This window comes from Schistocerca nitens, chromosome 6 (genome assembly GCF_023898315.1).
Source record: "Schistocerca nitens isolate TAMUIC-IGC-003100 chromosome 6, iqSchNite1.1, whole genome shotgun sequence".
Taxonomy (NCBI): domain Eukaryota; kingdom Metazoa; phylum Arthropoda; class Insecta; order Orthoptera; family Acrididae; genus Schistocerca; species Schistocerca nitens.
The window spans coordinates 466,297,556-466,318,360 of NC_064619.1; the positions used below are offsets into that span (position 1 = coordinate 466,297,556).

The 20,805-nt window shown below is 39.9% G+C and overlaps 1 protein-coding gene across 4 annotated transcripts in view; it reads right to left on the reverse strand.

Annotated features, from left to right (window-relative positions):
- LOC126262298 (poly(A) polymerase type 3) overlaps positions 1-20,805 on the reverse strand; it is a 154,284-nt gene that overhangs the window by 114,803 nt on the left and 18,676 nt on the right. For all 4 annotated transcript variants that reach the window (XM_049958836.1, XM_049958834.1, XM_049958835.1 and 1 more), the window contains 2 exons: positions 14,080-14,412; positions 801-1,059 (listed from right to left, as the gene is read on the reverse strand). In XM_049958836.1, the coding sequence (XP_049814793.1) occupies positions 801-1,059; positions 14,080-14,411 (591 nt within the window). In that variant the 5' untranslated portion in view covers position 14,412. The remainder of the gene's footprint in view (positions 1-800; positions 1,060-14,079; positions 14,413-20,805) is intronic.

Consider the following 20,805-nt stretch of genomic DNA (forward strand, 5'->3'; position numbering starts at 1 on the left):
GTTATTGAAAGGCCACCTCATATTTACATGAATACCTTGAAATAGTTAGTCTATATTTGCAATCTAGAAAACTTGGAATTAATGTTCCCTTACATACTGCCTTATTTTCCACATGTCTATCTTAAAACAATTATCCCCGTTTGCACAGAGTCTCATGACTCATTACTGAAAATTTTTTTAATGGTATCCAATGTCTCTTATTTAGCACTTTTGATCACATTTTCTATGGCTCTCTCTTCCTTTGTTTTCCCTATCTAGTATGGTCAGACACAGTTCCCCATTCTACCTTGTATTCCCCTTGTTTTACTCGTGTAGCCTCTGGATATTTTCCATAACCCCTTGGTGTTAATTGCAGCAAGGTCATTTGAATCTTCCTAGCATTGTCCTACTTCATCTTTACTTTCAGCTCACTGTGCTGTCAGTTTCATGGGCAGAGGCAACATTGTAACTAGAGCTGCTGAGTAGTAGCCTGTATATAATATGTTAGTGGTTTCTAGACTTTAACTCTTTATTTTACTTCCAGTCTTTTAGATCCCTTCCCTCTATCGATTATACCTTGTTACTCTACATTACAAAAACTGGGAAACAATAACAACAACATTTTGCAAATCATGGTTCTAGTTCAGTATGTCCACAGAACAGTTGCCAGCACACTGTGTGTGAGGTGAAAAGTGGTGTACTCTCCATGAAGTAGTGACTGATAATACCAAAGAAGAAGAGCTGCAGCTATATAACATACACATACACATTGCATTATATATATCCCTGCAACAATGAAAACAACTTTGTTCTATACTTACTCTGAGATCTGTGACTTCCTTTTGTTGCTTTAAGAGTTCAAAAAATGAAGTGAAATAATCGGAACGTTCGATGTGTCTTGGTGCTACACAAAGAGCATCAATATCAGCTCCTTTGTGATGTACACCTAGTCTATACGATCCGAATGTATATATTTTACCGCCCACTTGCTCTGCTACATTCAGAGGCATATTCCTTTTCACACTAGCCTCACAAATCCATTCCTTCACAAGAGAATTAAGTTTACTAAGAATTTCCATCCTAGAAAATAAAAACACAGAAATCAGTGACGACACTAAAAGAAATCGTGTATAACAGAGCAATGTGCTACCTGGAATAACATAAAAAAGTGACAGCACAAACAAAACTAATTTATCACAAGTCATCTCTGAACTTTGACTGTTACACTCGTAAATACTCTCCAAAATTTTATTCTGGTAAATGCAGAACTTCTATGTAAGACACTGTTTCTAGATGGATGTAAGCCCAAGGATATATATTCTAAAAACATCGTTACTTTTAATTTTTTTTTAATATGGACCTGTCTGAAGCACAGATTTGTTGGCAAAAGATAAAAATTTGCACAATTATTTATTTACTGTCTGAAAGCAGTTGTGTATTAAGCATTCCATGAACCCTGTTGACATGAACAGTGCAATGTTATAAACAGAGAGCTCTACGATTTACATCTTTTTATGCATGTTCTCAAAACACTGGAGTACTGTCGCGAGTTCAGTGCTACTAATCAATGTTAAACAAAAATTTCCATGCATATAGGTGATACATCAAAGCAAAAACAGTCACTTGTAGTTCACACTACTTTAAGATTCTCATGAAACTTGCTGCAAGAAATTTCTTGGATATCATTTAACTATAAGCCACCAACCAAACAGCCTTCACAGCATATGGCAAACTTTCAATATATGTCCTAGCATCAAAATCTCTTTATATATAAACCACTCAACAGTTTACACAGTATTGATAACAGAATCATTTTCACTGTTCCGGTATTCTGTATAGCGTTTTTATTATTGGTGACGCAGACTTATTGGATGGGTTGAAGAATGTGGAACAAAATACAGTGAAATACTTCACTGAATGAAAATATGCCATTATAGTGTACTGAAAACAGCCTCCTCCATCACTGGATAAAAAAAAAAAAAATGCTGTTGTTGAATCTGAGGAAAATAAAATTGGCAACTACAGCAGCTGGCATAGTCATCAACCGAAAAATCAACAGAGAAATTATTCAAGCTGTTCCTTGGTTCAATGATAGCATGTGAAGGAGCGTGCATCCAAAACTACTCAAGCTTTGGCTAGCAATAAGCTACAACACAGATGAGTGATCAGTTTGTCTGTTCATAAGACAATTAGATTACAGTGTGTACTATTCAGATACCATTATTAAGTACAATATAAAATTCCACAAAGCAATTCAGTCCTTTCTGAGGTTACAATCGACACACGGGTAACACCATACAACCACTGTAAAACCATTAATTTTTATACCCACAAAAACGAGACAATAAAAGAAAAATATATTTAAAAACTACAGGGAACGTAAGAAAATACTTCCAAATTCAGAAAAAAACTAAAATGACATATCTCATTTGCTAAAGGGTTTATACGCAAAATAATGACACTGGAACTCTGTAAAACAAATTATTTACACTATAAAATGAACAAATATGTGCATACCACTAGTCTTAAGAGGGACATTACTGGGCGGGGAAAAAAACCCTAGCCTAAATTAATTAAAACAATAAACAAAGTGTCATACACCTCTTTCACAACCACCTATGAAAATGTTTGGTTAAGTAGCTGTAAAGAAGTTGTTTTTTAAATAAAGTTCACAACAGTTCACCACATGGGTAACATCTTCAGGAGACGACAGCGAAACAACAACAACAAATATTTAAATTGGTAACATTAAAAATACTAGCACTTACAGCAGTACAACCTTCCACCAGTGGATTGAAGCACCTGTCTTCAGGATTGATACATGTGCAAAACATTATTCTTAAATAAAATAATACAAGAATTCCTATTAACACTGGCAAAAACCAAGCATGTTTTAAATATACTATCAAACAGTGCACCGCGACTGGTACTACAAAGCCATAACTCTACAACACATACCCAAAATAGTTACAATTCTGTAAATATGGTATCTTGTGACAATGGAGTATGTATCTCTAATAGCTGTAAAAACAAAGATGATGTGTCTTTCTGAACGAAAGTGCTGGCAGGTCGATAGACACACAAACAAACACAAACATACACACAAAATTCAAGCTTTCGCAACAAACTGTTGCCTCATCAGGAAAGAGGGAAGGAGAGGGAAAGACGAAAGGATGTGGGTTTTAAGGGAGAGGGTAAGGAGTCATTCCAATCCCAGGAGCGGAAAGACTTACCTTAGGGGGAAAAAAGGAAAAAAGGACAGGTATACACTCGCACACCCACACATATCCATCCGCACATACACAGACACAAGCAGACATTTGTAAAGGCCATGTGTGTGTGTGCGCGAGTATATACCTGTCCTTTCTTCCCCCTAAGGTAAGTCTTTCCGCTCCTGGGATTGGAATGACTCCTTACCCTCTCCCTTAAAACCCACATCCTTTCGTCTTTCCCTCTCCTTCCCTCTTTCCTGATGAGGCAACAGTTTGTTGCGAAAGCTTGAATTTTGTGTGTATGTTTGTGTTTGTTTGTGTGTCTATCGACCTGCCAGCACTTTCGTTCGGTAAGTCACATCATCGGTGTTTTTAGATATATTTTTCCCACGAATCTGCTCCAGTCCGGAATCCCTGAACCATTACACCAGCAACCTGACAACAGCTTTCGCATCTCGCAACTACCCTCCCGACCTGGTACAGAAGCAAATAACCAGAGCCACTTCCTCATCCCCTCGAACCCAGAATCCCCCACAGAAGAACCACAAAAGTGCCCCACTTGTAACAGGATACTTTCCGGGACTGGACCAGACTCTGAATGTGGCTCTCCAGCAGGGATACGACTTCCTCAAATCCTGCCCTGAAATGAGATCCATCCTTCATGAAATCCTCCCCACTCCACCAAGAGTGTCTTTCCGGCGTCCACCTAACCTTCGTAACCTGTTAGTTCATCCCTATGAAATCCCCAAACCACCTTCCCTACCCTCTGGCTCCTATCCTTGTAACTGCCCCCGGTGTAAAACCTGTCCCATGCACCCTCCCACCACCACCTACTCCAGCCCTGTAACCCGGAAGGTGTACACAATCAAAGGCAGAGCCACATGTGAAAGCACCCACGTGATTTACAAACTGACCTGCCCACACAGTGATGCATTCTATGTGGGAATGACCAGCAACAAACTGTCCATTCGCATGAATGGACACGGGCAGACAGTGTTTGTTGGTAATGAGGATCACCCTGTGGCTAAACATGCCTTGGTGCACGGCCAGCACATCTTGGCACAGTGTTACACCATCCGGGTTATCTGGATACTTCCCACCAACACCAACCTATCCGAACTCCGGAGATGGGAACTTGCTTTTCAATATATCCTCTCTTCCCGTTACCCACCAGGCCTCAATCTCCGCTAATTTCAAGTTGCCGCCACTCATACCTCACAGGTATACACTCGCGCGCGTGCACACACACACACACACACACACACACACACAAAATTCAAGCTTTCGCAACAAACTGTTGCCTCATCAGGAAAGAGGGAAGGAGAGGGAAAGACGAAAGGATGTGGGTTTTAGGGGAGAGGGTAAGGAGTCATTCCAATCCCGGGAGCGGAAAGACTTACCTTAGGGGGAAAAAAGGACGGGTATACACACACACACACACACACACACACACACATATCCATCCACACATATACAGACACAAGCAGACATCTCACAAGCAGACATATTTAAAGACAATATGTCTGCTTGTGTCTGTATATGTGTGGATGGATGTGTGTGTGTGTGTGTGTGTGTGTGTGTGTGTGTGTGTGTGTGTGTGCGCGCGAGAGCGCGCGCGCGAGCGAGTGTATACCCGTCCTTTTTTCCCCCTAAGGTAAGTCTTTCCACTCCCGGGATTGGAATGACTCCTTACCCTCTCCCTTAAAACCCACATCCTTTCGTCTTTCCCTCTCCTTCCCTCTTTCCTGATGAGGCAACAGTTTGTTGCGAAAGCTTGAATTCTGTGTGTATGTTTGTGTGTCTGTCGACCTGCCAGCACTTTCATTTGGTAAGTCACATCATCTTTGTTTTTAGATATATTTTTCCTACGTGGAATGTTTCCCTATATATGGTTTTGCATCTGTAGGTGTTAGTTTTGCGTTCTGTCAGTTGTCAGTATTTTTTGCAGATCATCAGAGGATATTCACATTTGCCAAATTGCAAACAGAAGAGAGCACTTGCTTCCACCATCAGCTTCTTCTCTGCATTTTCAAATAACAGTAATCCAATAGTCATGCTTGTTTATGTTAGCAATAAAGAGGTCTTGGCAGCAACTAAAAATATCAGATGTGGAAGTGCTTATGGGAGCCAAGAGGTTTTCAACATAAAATAAAAAATAATGATTGGCATGAAATTACCAAAGTCATCAAGTTTTCTCCTGAGGAGATGAGGAAGAAGATTAACTTCACTTCCATCCTTTGTTCAGAAACGAATGTAGTACCTACACTGTGTAGCTGTGTACCTACATCGTCATTAACAGTACAAATACCACTATATTGTACGATGAACAGGTACATTCATACTGAACTGTTGCAGCTGTGAAAGTTAAGGATGATACAGCTCAAAAGGAACTTTGAGTGCAAGGACCATAAAAATCATCCATATGCAGCAATGGAAATTGGGGTTATGTTATAACTGCTACCTTAGGGTCCACAAGCACAACCACAAAAGATCTGTTTCAAACTATTGTTTCAAGCAGATCATATTTTATCAGAAGTATTACGAAATTGTCTAAAACACACAGCCTGTTACTAAAGAAATAGGGTTGGAACTCAAATCCGAAAAATAAAATAGTAATTGGTCAAAATAAAGATGAGACTGCCTGTGAACAGGTAATAATTTCTAATACCAAACGAAATATTTACAAAGAGCTGTTAATGATAGCCAACTGATAGCTGGAGAGCATACTTTCAGTAATTTGACCAGTGCGAATAAAGGCATGGCACATCGAGGACAAATGCATATGAAGTGTGAAACAGTAACTGACAATAAACAAGCAAAGAGGGTAAATTTCTGAAGCTTCCTAGCAAACAATTTATCTTTTTCCGATGAGGAAGACAAGATGATATAAGGCGGGATGAGTCATTTATATTAACAGCATCCACTAGAAATTTGAAGAAGCAAGCAGGAGGGGAGACTATTCCTACTGGAATTTCTTTGGTAGGTGTGTGTGTGTGTGTGTGTGTGTGTGTGTGTGTGTGTGTGTGAGGTGGCTGTGTAAGTGGTGTACTTTAGCTCGTTAAAAGATTCTTATTTTTTGTATGCCTATCAAGGAATCAATACTTCTACTACTAGGTATGCTGTCTTCTTTACTCCTAAATTATATGAACACTGCTTCGGCCAAGCTACAAGTGAAAATATCAACACAGTCCATACAAATCAGAAACCATATCAGGATAATCAGCCTGTATGTGATGAAAATACGGGATTCAGGACAATGGACATTTAAGTAGCAAACTGAAAACATAATACAGTAAACCCCAACTTCCACGAGAACAATGTTATTTTTCCCTGCTTTTAATGAACCATACTTTAGAAAAAGTCTGTTTTTAAGGAATAAACACGAAACACTTTGCAAACTGAAATCTATTTTCTACATAATACCTAATATGTTCAAGTGAGTTTCTGGTTTCTTTCCATTTCACACAGGTGGTATTTATTGTCAGGTGACACAGTAAATGGTCGCCGATTCAACCACTCTACACAAACCTAGATAATTGTCAATAACTCCACTTTGCTTGTAGCAATACCGACAGACATGTTGAAAGAATCAGAAATGTATTTCCATGCAACTTAAGTTCACATGATCTGATGTCACAGTCTCTCCGAGTCCAAGGAGCATGAAAAGTGTAGTAGTTTGTTTACTGAAGTGTCAAAGTTTTCAATTTTACTTTTGTGGAGTGCAAACACAGAATGCACACACTTTAGAATAAGATGACGATCACTCAGAATGCTAATGACTAATCCTAACAAACAGCTTTCAGTCATGGAAAACACACACAATTTAATGCCATCTACCCATGCAGCACATTCAAAAATGAGAAAGCGTTCTTAAATGCTGAAGCTAACAATTTCTTTGGACCCAAAACGGAAGAAAATTCATATGTCTACATTCAATTATGTGGACAATATTCTTCTAAAGTTGTTTCAAGTACTGAGAAGTCAAAGTCTTCCTACAAATGGAAACATACTGCAAGAGAAGATTCGTGAAACTGCTCTGAACTTCGACCTTGGAAATTTCAGTGCACCGAATGACAGGCTGAATCATTTTAAAGAACACCATAACCTGTCATTGCAAAGTGTATTTGGAGAGTATAGCGGAAGTAGGATTTTTTATGAATAGGAAATTAGGGCACAGTGAAGCTACTGTGAACAGTTCAGTGACAATATTGTTATCAGATTTGACAGCAAACCAATGCAGACAATGACAGTTAAGACATGCACGCCAATGTCATAAGCAGTTGATGAAGATACAGAGATAATATACGAGAATATTGAACACATAATTCAGTATGTACAGGGTGATGAAAATCTAATGACTGTGGGAGAATGGAAAGTGGTTGTGGGGAAAAGAACAGAATAAAGAGTTAAGGTGAGTTGTTTTGGGGGAGGAGACCAGACAGCAAGGTCACTGGTCTCATCGGATTAGGAAAGGAAGTCGGATGTGCCCTTTTGAAGGAACCATCCCGGCATTTGCCTGGAGTGATTTACGGGAATCACGGAAAACCACATGCAACGTTCTGTCTGCGCAGACATCGGTGCAGATGTCTGTACATGCAAAAGATCGCTGCAAATGTGGTGTGTTCACATGACACAAACCCCAATCTACTACTCGCCCGCCATCTGTCGGTGTAGAAAAGAAATATCAGTGGCTAGCGACTACACTTCCCGTAAACGTCAAAAATTTAATTCAGTTATTTTGAAATATAGAAATGGAGGAAGTTTTGTTGTGGTCTGTGTTCGCAACTTGTGTTGCAAAAAACATTCAGACAAACCGCAGGAAACAGAGAAAGCGGTCAAAATGGAGTAGACAGTGGCTGCTAAAGCGAAAGCAGTTTTCTCACGTAAATTTACTGCGAGAGTTGCAGGGCGAACCTAACGACTGGCGAAATTATTTGCGGATGGATGTCGAAACTTATAATTATCTCTTAAAGCTTGTAACCCCTCATGTTATGAGAAAAAATACTTGTATAGAGAAGGGCAATTTCTCCTCATGAACGGCTGGCGGTAACATTAAGATTCCTAGCAACAGGAAGGAGCTACAACGATTTGGAATTTTCAACTGCAATATCGAAACAAGAGTTGAGTGAAATAATACCCGCAATTTTTCAATTAGAGCATTGTATGCTGCTGTCTTTCTGTCTCGGTCACTATATTCTTTACTTTGATCTTCCACATACATGAGTGGTTTCTATATATTTCAATGAATTCACTTACAAACTCTCGAGAACACCGACAAGTATCGGCCATTTTAATGCCCTGTGCGCACAAATACAAACACTAGACTGAGCAAACAGCTGTTTCGTGCCAGATTTGCGGCGATCTCCTGTCCACACGCTCCAACTTGTCTGCGCAGATGTGGTTTGAACCCACAGATTTGAGAGGTTTCGCTCAAACCTCCAACTCCAACTTCCAGGTTTGCACACACCTCAGGTTGGTGCAAATCTTCTGTCCACATGCAACGATCTGTCTGCGCACATGCGATGTGCGCAGACATTTGCGCAGACAGATCGTTGCGTGTGGACGGGCCTTAAGAAAAATACGAGTAAGCTACAGGGAGAGCTGGGTTATGGTGTGATAAAAAACCAAAAGATTTTTTTAAATTTCGGGGGCATTATACATCTATTTTCAAATTTTTATTTTTATCTTTTTGGTAGCCACATTATTGATGTGTGTTTGCATTTTCAGGTGTTTTGAATATTTAGTTTATTGTTGACAGCTGAAAAGGTTTTACCTATTTTCGAGTGCTTGGAGAATTTGTACTTTCGAAAAGGATGAATCAAAGAATCTGTATCAAATTTTCCCAAAAATATGGAATAATGTGCAGTACTGCATTTGAAATGTTGACTGTAGCTTTTGGCAAATCTGCTAGGAGTAAGCCAGGAGTTTACGAGTGGTATAAACATTTCGAACAGAATCGAGAAGATGCTGAAGACGACTGCCCCGGACCCCTAGCAAGTCAATTACTAACGACAATGTGGAAGAAATAAGGGAAATGGTTCTGGAAAATAGCCAAATCATCCATCAAAGAGGTGGTTGTCGATGCCGGCATATCCTCTGGTTCACACCAAACAATTTTTCCTGCACATCTGTGCATGAAACATGTAGCAGCAAAGTTTGTTCCGAAACTGTTGAATTTCAACCAACAACATGTCACTCAAGAATTGATGAATGAAGTAGACAGCAAACCGAAACTTCTAAAGAAGGTTATAACAGGTGACGAAATATGGGTATATGGGTATGACATCAAAACCAAGCCCCAATCGTCCCAGTGGAAACTCCCTGAAGAGCCAAACCAAAAAAATTGACAACTCTGACAGCATGTGAAGGTTCTTCTCATTGTTTTCTTTTATTATAACGGGATAGTGCATGAAGAGTTCCTGCCTTATGGCCATACAGTCAATAAGGAATACTGCCTGGAAGTTATTTGTGTGAAGCAATCCAAAGAAAATGACGAGAACTGTGGCACAACCATTCGGGGAAACTGCATCACAATAATGCTCTGCTCACACATCAATGCTTGTTCATGGTTATTCGGTAAACAACAAAACTGTTACATTGCTTCAGCCACCGTATATGCCGGATGTGGCCCCCTGCAACTCCTTCCTATTCCCGCGGCTGAAGAGAATCATGAAAGGATGTCATTTTAACACCATAAATGACATAAAAACAGAATTGCTGAAGGAACTGAATACCATACCAAAAGTGAGCTCCAGAAGTGCTTCCAAGATTACAGAATGTGCCGGCACAAGTATATTAGACTTGAGGGGGATTATTTTGCAGGGGACAAAGCTGATGATGATGATGAATAAATAAAATACTGTTTAAAAAAAAAATTCCTATTATCCTTTGATCACCCCTCATACATATGAGAACCAAGAGGGAACAATAAGACTGGGAGATCAAGAACACAGGGTTCAAAATAAAAAGGGTGTAAGACACGGATGCAGTCTTTCACTCCCTACTGAGCAGTTTATATATCAAAGAAACAATCACAGAAATAAAAGTAAGGTTCAAGTGTGGGATCAAAATTCAGGGTGAAAGGATATCAATGACAAGATCTGCTGATGGCATGGTTTTTCTCAGTTAAAGCAAAGAAAAATTAAAGGATCTGTGGAATGGAATGAGTGATTTCAAAACACAGACTGGCAATAAACTGGAAAAAGACAAAAGTAATGAGAAGTCGCAGAAATGAGAAAAGCGAGAAGCTTAACATCAAAATTGATAATCAGAAAGTACATGAAGTTAAGGAATTCTGCTACCTTGGGAGCAAAATAACCCAGGATGGAAGGAGCAAGGAGAACATAAAAAGTGACTACGAAGTCACAAGAAAGCTACTGGTACCAAACAGATGCCTTGAAGAAGAAATTTCTGAGAATGTACATTTGGAGCCGGCATTATAACGGTAGTGAATCTTGGACAGAGGGAAATCTGTGACAAGGCCATCAAAGTGTCCAAGACGTGGTGCTACAGAAGAAAGTTGAAAATTAACTGGAAGGAAGGAAGAGTGGGTTTATTGTCCCACTGACACCAGGATCACTACAGACGGAGTACAAGCTCGAATTGTGTCAAGGATGGGTAAGGAAATTGGCCATGTCCTGTCAAAGGAACCATCCCGGCATTTGCTTTGAGTGATTTAGGGAAATCACGGAAAACCTAAATTTGGATGGCCAGACATGGGTTTGAACCGTCACCCTCTCGAATGAGAGTCCAATATGCTAACTACTGCACCACCTCGCTCAGTGGAAAATTAAGTGGACTGGTAAAGTAAGGAATGAGGAGGTTCTTCACAGAATTAGCACAGAAAGGAAAGACGCTGACAAGAAAGCAGTATAGGATGATACAGCACAGTTAAGGCATCAGGGAATAACCTCAATGGTACTACGGGAAGCTGTAAAGGGTAAAAACTATAGGGGAAGACAGATACTGGAATACATCCAATGAATAATTGAGGATGCAGGGTGCAAGTGCTACTCTGGAATGAAGAGGTTATCACAGGAGAGGAATCTGTGGCAGACAGCATCAAACCAATGAAGGACTGACGAGTTGTAAAAAAGTGAGGCTCCAGTTATAGAAAGTGTAAACTATTGGACACAGATTACACTGACATGATTAAATATGGGATTATGAGTCCACGTACAGTTTTAACCTTGAAGACACTGACATCTTCTATAGTTTACTTCTTGCAAAATCATATTCCGTTAACCCTTTTTGCTGCTGTGGGTGTGAGTACACATCCTGCTACACCATTCAAAGGTGTTGTGGACGTGTATAGGCATGACACTTGGATTTTCCTGCAGTGCTATGGGCATCTGAATGTATTCTGAGCTGCTGACCTCTCACCGTTGCGGAAGAGTTACTTCCATATCTTGGTGAAAAAAAAAGTTTCGAGTATTTATCATACAACTTATGTGCCTTATTGCACGCTATCACTTGCAAAAAGCTTCTTTTTGACATCTTGAATCATTTATAAGATACTAAGATTGTTATGGCCACGATTCGCGGTGTGCAACAATGTAAAAGGGCACATCATATGTGAATGACCTGCTTATATAACACCCAATAACTTGAGAACGAAACGAGGTCCTTAATTTTAAATAAAATTTTGATATCTTATCTGCATTTCACTCACTGCGATGTATGAGCTATTATCAACCAAGGTTTATGTAATGTGTTTTTACCTCTGCAAACTCTTTGAAGTTTCATGTAGTGTTTTACCTGAAGCAGCACAGTAAGTATGAAAGGATAATGAAAAGAAATTCAGTTCTTCATCAAGTGAAGATATCAGCCTGTAAGATGTGTAAATATTTTTTGAAAAATCAGATCATGAGCACTTCGTATCCGTCCATACTGACCTTATGACTCATCTTAGAAGATTAAAGCAAACCTATGTTTCTAGCATTTGTAGCGTTTCTGAAGAACAGAAATTGGTTAACATAGAGTATAGATTGAAGTGTCAGGAAGTCCTTTCTGAAAGTATTTGTATGGAGTGTTGCCATGTATGGAAGTGAACCGTGGACGATCAATAGTTTAGACAAGAATAGAAGCTTTCGAAATGTGGTGCTACAGAAGAGTGCTGAAAATTAGATGCATGGATCACGTAACTAATGAGGTGGTAATGAACAGAATTGGGGAGAAGAGGAATTTGCGGCACAATTTGACTAGAAGAAGGGATCAGTTGGTAGGACATGTTGTGAGGCATCGAGGAATCTCCAATTTAGTAATGGAGGGAAATGTGGAGGGTAAAAATCGTAGAGGGAGGCCAAGAGATGAATACGCTAAGCAGATTCAAAGGCTCCAGGTTGCAGTGGTTACTTGGAGATGAAGAATCCTGCACAGGATAGATTAGCATGGAGAGCTGCATCAAACAAGTCTCTGGACTGACCACCACCACCACCACCACCACCACCACCACCACCACCACCACAACAACAACATCGGTCAGAATGTCATCTCTCAGCACAGATACCACATTTGATGAGCAGTACAATCATAACAAAAGCCACCTCAGCACAGAATCCAAAGAGTACATCTGTAGCAGCGAAAGGGTTAAGGGAGAAAAATGCCACGGATATAAAAATATGTAAAGAAAAGATGGCAATGCTACTGCATGTAAATAGAGATTGAAGTGAGAAGTTGCCTCCCCCATTAATTCCCAAGTGTTTCCAAAACATGAAAACACTTCTTCATGCTTATGAGTACAACGGCAGTCACCACAGATGCCAGAAATGTTTAAAATTTTTTTGTGTGTTTTGATGCCAAGATGGACGCCAGATATGTTTATTGCGGCCTGGAATTCTGTAACACAATAGTCTGTGTTAAACTGTTTCACTACGGTACATCAATTGAAGAAAACATTGTCTTTGAAGAAGAATGGAGTACCAAAACTGTTATTTCTGAAAGTGCAACCTTCTGGGACACTGTTTGTTGTGACTTTCATACTGAAGATTGATGCAAATTAAATTCTTATGAAGAAACACAGGTAGGAGCTGGTGGTGGCAGCGATGATGATGGAGGAGGAGGAGGAGGGCATTGCATCATGTTTCACTGCCACAGTGCAAGTAATTGATACTGTCAGAAATTTTCTCTTTTAATGTAGATGTATCAACTCTAACTTATACCAACCAGCTGGAGCAACACCTTCTTTCATGCTGGAAGAACAAGACAAGACATCTTGATTAAAATAATAATAATAATAATAATAATAATAAATAAATAAAATGTGGTGTTCTGTGAAAAGAGAAATAATTATATATTTACTGCATTTAAATTTTCAGCAAAGAATATTGGTAATTTTATAAATAAATAGCTGTTACATCATCTTAATATGTTTGAATTATGATACTGGGTCACTCCCTTCATGTACACTGGCAAAACCATCCATTTAAGAAAACTGCCATCTAAGGAAAAAAAAATATTTAGGTACACGGAGATTCGTTAAGAAGGGGTTTTACTGAACTGAGATAAAATAAAACACAAAATCTGAGAATCAAAATTTGTCGTAAGACACACTCTGCATATGCCCAACTCTGAAATACTAAGTGAAAGAATCTACTATTGTGTGTGATGACTTATTTTATACAAAGGAGTGCACTGTGACATCTCCAATAACACCCTATGTCACAATTTGATTGCTAAAATTATTCTATTACAAAGGTTTGTTAAGCTAGAATCTCTTAAATGCAGCTCATAACAGCAATACAAAAAAATATTTAACTTTATTACGACTTTGCCAAAATTTTTTTTTAAAAACAAATAAACATGTTTGTAATAACCAAAAGATTAAATATGTGGTCAACATTTCATTGCAAAAAACCTAAAGTCAAACACTGGCTCTCAGTAAACATACCGATGATTGAGCTCTTCGTCAGTTTCAAATACATTATACGGTTTAAGGACTTCTTGCAGTTCTAGAGTTCTCTGAATGTCAATGGGTTTGGGCATGGCAAGGCTGATGGCAGAGGTCATCCCAAGGGTACGAGGACCAGTCTGCTGTTGCTGGTCCTCCTGTTGTTGTTGTTGTTGCTGCTGCTGCAGTAGTTGTTGCTGCTGTTGCAGCAAAGAAGTGGGTTGTGGCAGCAGCTGCTGCTGCAGTTGCTGCTTTTGTACCTGCTTCTGATGAAGCTGGTTCTGTGTTTGCAACTGCTGGAGCTGCTGTGTTTGTATTTGGGCTGGCCACATCCTGCAGGTACAAGAAATTATGAATTTATTATTATTATTATTATTATTATTATTATTATTATTATTTTGATAATAACTGCACTAGAATTGGCATGTAAACTATAACTAACAACAAAGACTTCCACCCCTTAGACCTACTCACCTATCCCTCAGGGAGACGGAGGGACAGACAGGAATAAAAATGATTTCTTTTTAGAAGTGCAGAGCAATGTCAGAAATTCAATTAATTAAATCTGCTGTGGTCCAATAATAGCAGTGTATCGCCTACTTTACATAAAATAAACTGTGTGTGTTCTATTTTGCAGCACAGGACATCTGGCACTGTTTTACTACCATCTCACCAACTCTAGTAACCAGATCCCCAAATCTGTTTTGATTGTGGGTATTTGATTCAAAAGTAATGAAAACTATTAGAGTTATGTGTTAACATAATTAACTCATTTTTTACTCATAAAAATACAGCTGATTTATTTCAGTAAAAGTCATGAATCTAATGAATACGAAAATAATTAACCCTATACCCACACTCCAATTTTGCACTCGGTGATCACTTGTCCTTCCCTATTTTCATGCAAAGAGCAATGTTCCGTTTCCAAACAAGATATTTTCTGTAGTCAAGTATTTAATGTTCATGTCTTTTTAAGTGCAAAGACTAAAATCAATTCTACAATTGTTTCAAGAGATACAAGAAGTGATAAAGTTTCTGTACGAGGGTGTTGCTGCAGCGTATACGCAATGTAGCTTCACTTCAATGAGGGTATATAAGCACTGACATGTAGGCAAGGAGTTAGTGTGGCATTCTGGTGTTTCTGAAGTGCATGCAGTAAATGTGGAAATGTGAACTATGGCAATGTTATTACCGAAAGTGTTTAAACAGGACTGCATGCTATATTCTTTTCTTGGCTGTCAAAGACCAAATACTGGTAACCATCCATAGGAGAACAAAGAATGTGTTTGTGGCAGCATGCCTGTCGAAAACCACTGTTGTGGAATGGTGTACCAAGGGGTGCTGCTGCTTCATGATACACTTCCATACACTGCAAATGTCATAGCACAGACGTTACACCAAATCAGATGGGAGATACTTGCGCACTCTCCCCACAGTCCCAATCTCTCCCCGTGCGATAATCATGCTTCAATGACTTAAAAAACAGCCTTGAAGGGTTTATGATTCCTGTCAGATGAGGATTTGTAGCATGCAGTTATGGTCTGCTTCGTGCAGCAGGACATGGTGTTTTACAATACAGGTATTTTCAACCAGTGTGTTGTTGGGATGATTGCCTCAATGCTCAGTGATTTTACATGACTGGCATACCAATTCTGGACAGTACGGCCTTTGAACAGAAACTTCTTTATTATCTCTTAATTACAATGACCACACTCTTCAAATTAATTTAGAAAAATGGTATCACAGTGAAAAGAAATACTGCTATGAAACAAATAAATTAAGAGGAGAACTGAGTAGGAAGAGGTATACAAGGGAACTGGATAGAATCATGACTTGATGGAACATAATGGGAATAATAAATCATGTTAGGTTGGCGCATAAGCTCACAGTTTCTTTTTTTCAGATTGCTATGGGTTTATGAGTTTATTTAGCAATTCCTATAGTTCACTGCTGCTATTGGAGCTTACATATTGTCATATTATCATTTGGAGATCTTGACTGGAGCTGTGGACACTAGAAAATGGAGTGCCAAGTGGAGAAATGTGAACATTTCCCACATATTCTTCTGCTTGAGCTCAATGGAGGGGTGACAACAGCAGAGGCAGCTAGAAACATTTGTAACTTGTATGGGGATAATACCAGTGGACAGAGCATGGCAAGAATATTGTTCTGTCAATTCATGAAGGCTCATTTTTACATTAGTGACTTTCCACGTTCTTGAAGATGTTTAAGGTTTGATGAAGGCTGTTTAAATACATTAATCCACAATGACCCACATCAGTGTGCTCGAAAACTGGCAAATGGAGTAAACTGTGATGCACCATTGTGCGACATTTGCATGAAATGGGAAAGGTGAAACAATCAGGCATTTCAGTACCGCATGCTCTAGGCCAAAATCACAAAAATCAGCATGTGTTCATATGTACATCTCTGCTTGCTTTTCATCAACTGACTTGTGAACAACATCGGTATCGTTACTGGTGACAAAGACCTGAGCAACAAATCATCACACCTTTTCAATGTAGTGATGCATCAGGAATAAAACCAGTCAAATTCTTAATCTGTCTTGCCATAGTATCCATAGCTGCTGTAAAAATGGTTTACAGCATTAGTAATGTGCAAGCAACCACTGAAATATTCAAATAAAAGAATACTGGAGAGCATAATTAGGTCACAACAAAACAGAAAATGAAATCTTACTAGCAAGACAATAATGTTCAGATGGCCAATAATGCGCACTACTGACAGCTATGGGACATAGGGAAAAAAAAGGAAAGATTGGTTCCTCTGCTCTCAACCTCATAGGCATTCTTCTGCACTGCCAACAATAATGTGGTGGAGTTTAAGACTGAATTAAAGAACCTTCTACTGTACAATTCTCCACACTCCATTGAAGGGTATATCAACAGAAACATTTAAATTAATGTATTGTGTTATTTTACAATTGACATTAGCACTGTAACACAATGACCTATCACAATGTTAATCAAACTGTATTTAGATAAAATATATATCCCTACTTCTTCCCCAATCCAGAGACCCCTCTCCATGGATAAATGAAATATAACTAAAGTAATGTAAATTCTCCTCTGTCCTTAATACAATATCATTCTCCTACTGATTCAGGGAAATCTTTCCAAAGAAGTATAGTAGAAGAGTTTACTATAAGGGGCGTTCAAAAAGAAATGAGCTGGAGTCTGGAATGCGCAAACTGGTGACAGGACAGTAATATCGTGGCGAGTGTAACAAGGTGTGGTTCCGACCAGAACATGGAAGTTCACAGCCCGTCGTTAGAGGGCACGCATGCATGTCACGTGACTATACAGAGCTAGCAGCAGCATGCATCAATCGTCCAATGTTGCCAGTCACATTGTGAACAGTGACATGGAGGCATCCAATGAAGAGCAAAGAGGTGGTGTTTATTTTTGACAGCATAAGGAGTAGGTGGAACGGACATTCATCGACGAATGTCACAAGTGTACGGCGAACACTGCATGTCCCTTGCAAGACTCAAGGCATGGTGCACACGCTTCAGGGAAGGACGGGTGTCGTTCGCCAATGACCCACAGTCTGCAGCACCACACTGCATTACTGATGACATCGTCCAGCTGGCGGACGCACTCATTACCCAGGACCGGGTGACAATGAAAGCCATAGCTGCCGTGGTCGGATTGAGCATTGGAAGTGTTCACACCATCATGAAGGAACGACTGCACATGTGCAAAGTGCAAGCCCAATGGGTGCCCCACAGTCTTCAACCACACCAGCAAGCATGTCGAATGGCCCATTGTCTTGCTCATCTGCAGCGCTATGCTTGGGAAGGGAACGCGTTCCTGGCACAAGTGGCAGCTGGAGATGAGTCATGGTGTCATCATTTCGAACCAGAATGAAAACGACAAAGTCTCCAGTGAAAGTATCCAGGGTCACCACCACCAAAAAAGCCAAGGCCATCCACACAAGTGCAGGAAAGGTTAGGCTGACATTCTTCTTTGACCAAGATGACCCCCTTCTGATTCACTTCCTGTAGCACGGGACAACAGTGAATGCCCAGCATTACTCGCACACCTTGACCACCCTTCGCCAAGCGATCAAATGAAAACGACCAGGCAATCTCACGTGTGGGGTCATTCTGCTCCACAACAGTGCAAAGCGTCACATGGCCAACACAGTCACAGCACTCCCGCAGAAATTCAAATGGGAGGTTCTCGGCCGCCCTCCATACAGTCCAAACCTCTCTCCCTGTGATTACGCTATTTTTGGTCCCCTTACAAAGGCTCTGAGGGGCAAACAATTCACCTGAGGAAAACATCCAGCTGTATGTGCGGGAACTGGTTAACACTGCAGCCCCGGGAATTATATGAGACAGCCATTCACCACCTTGTGTCACAGTGGGACAAGTGTCTCAACAGCCAGGGTCAATACTTATAACACACAGTTTGTGGTTTCTGTAATTATGCCTCCAGCTCGTTTCTTTTTGAACACCCCTTATATAACAGCAACTGTCACTAAGAAAATGTCACTAATATTACATTTGTCAAACATTATTAGTATCTGATTAACAAGCACATAAGTCTGTGACAGCACATAATGTGATACCAACAACACAGAGTTAAAATAATACTGAATCATTCTGTTGCAGAAACTGGCTAGACACCAAGTAAAATAATACGGATGGGATCCATTTTCTATTTATTTATTTACTGTATTTATTTGGCACTTGGCAGGAGAAATACCACATAGCCATGAATACTGAAAATGTGTTTCAAATAGCTGTTACAAATATTATCTTAACTATTTATTTCCCAAGCAGAGAATATCTAGGTATTAGGAATAAGAGCTATACCATAATTTGTGAAGATGTCAAGAATTTAAGTATCATCAGATATACTGACCGACAAAATGAAGACATGATCGGAGGTACTTTGTACACTTACACACCATTTGCAGGTATGTAAATGTTTTAGAGTCGGTGTGATCAGCATCAGATGGCAATTGCAGTAAAGAAAGCAGATGCTGCTTACTCTTGTGATACAGCATATCAACAACAGACAAACAGTTTGAAAAGGGCCCCACTGTCGGTCAGCACTGAGCCAGCTGCTCGAACTATGCAGCATCTAGATTTTTGGGACATTCGGGTGTGACAGTGGTCCGGTTGAACTGCATGGGAACGTGAGGGCAGGCATATTCATTGCTAAGGTTCCGCTAAATCACACTGTCTGACCACCACAAGGTAGGATCCCTATAGTGTGCACTAGAAACACTAACCCCTTCACAGCTGCACCTACAATCCAAGAACAAGTAATGAACTCCTGGCAATATTCTATGTCATCCCAAACCACTGGCAAATACTAGCAGCAGTCCAGCCGGCCTAGGGAACTGCCATTCTATGCGTAGGCCATTGTTAACACCACAACATAAACAGATGTGTCTGCAGTGGTGCCATACCTGAACTGCAAACTGGTGCTGCATGGCACTGCATTGTGTTCAGTGCTGAATAGTGATTCCGTATTAATCCACATGATCATCATTGTCGAGTGTGGCAGCACTGGAGAGAAGTGCGATTATTCCAATGTTTAGGAGAGGCACAGCAGTGTTACTCCTAGCATCATGGTGTGGTGAGCTACTGAGTATGACTTCAGGTCAAGGCTGATTGTAATTGACAGAACTCTGACAGCACAAAGGTACTTCATGGACATCCATCATCTTCACATTAACTCTCAGACAACAGTATTGTGGTGCCATTTTTCAACAGGACAATGCTCTTCTACACATGGCACTTGTGTCTCTGTGAACCTTCTGCGTGATGATGAGGTACTCCCATGGCCAACAAGATCTCCAGACCTGTCTCTGATAGAACTTGTGGGGACCAGCTAGCACGTCAACATGTCCCAGAGCCAGTACCTTGGAATATCAAGGAACAATTGCTATAGTTGTGGGTCAGCTCGCCTCATGAGGAGATACAACAACTTTATGACAACCTTCCCAAACAATTCAATGTATGCACCCAGACCTAAGGGGGTGCAACATCATAAGTGGGCTGCCACATCCTTTGTAAATTTGACTCGGTATTGTAATCACTACAATAACACCACATACCCCCTCAACCCCATGAAGTTTCACTTCATTTCCTCCATCCCTTCTGCGTGTTCCACTCTTTGGGCAGGTGCTGTATACACATATGGAGTTGGCATAGAGGAGACCGAGATAACATTGATTAAGATGAGATGGTACCCATGATTGATACACATCCACGTCACTCTTGTTATTAGTTTCCTTGAGAACTTTTAGTCACAGAATCATGGTTTAGGTGGAATAGTTTTTGACAAAGCACACAATTTGATCTCACTTGATGTGGATAAATTCCACTACTCTTACCGATAGATATTAATTTATTTCTTGATTCATTGATTAAGGGCTGACTCATGAATTAAAGTGATACAAAATTCCTAAGGCCTAAAACAGTGGTTCCCAACCTGCAGTACTTACCCCCCTGAGGGGTAAAATAAAATTTTCTGAGGTGTGAAAACCTAATGATTCGATTCTATTTCAGTCACAAAACAAAATTATTTTCAGAAGATTATCAGGATTTTGTAAGACTCCAATACTGTTTATGTGAGTTATCAATAATTACTTTTGCTCAATTAGTAGCATTAATCCAGAGGACGTTTCAGGTTACCCACTTAGTCCAACCACTAAACACACATGTTGTGCTTTGTCCTGCACAAT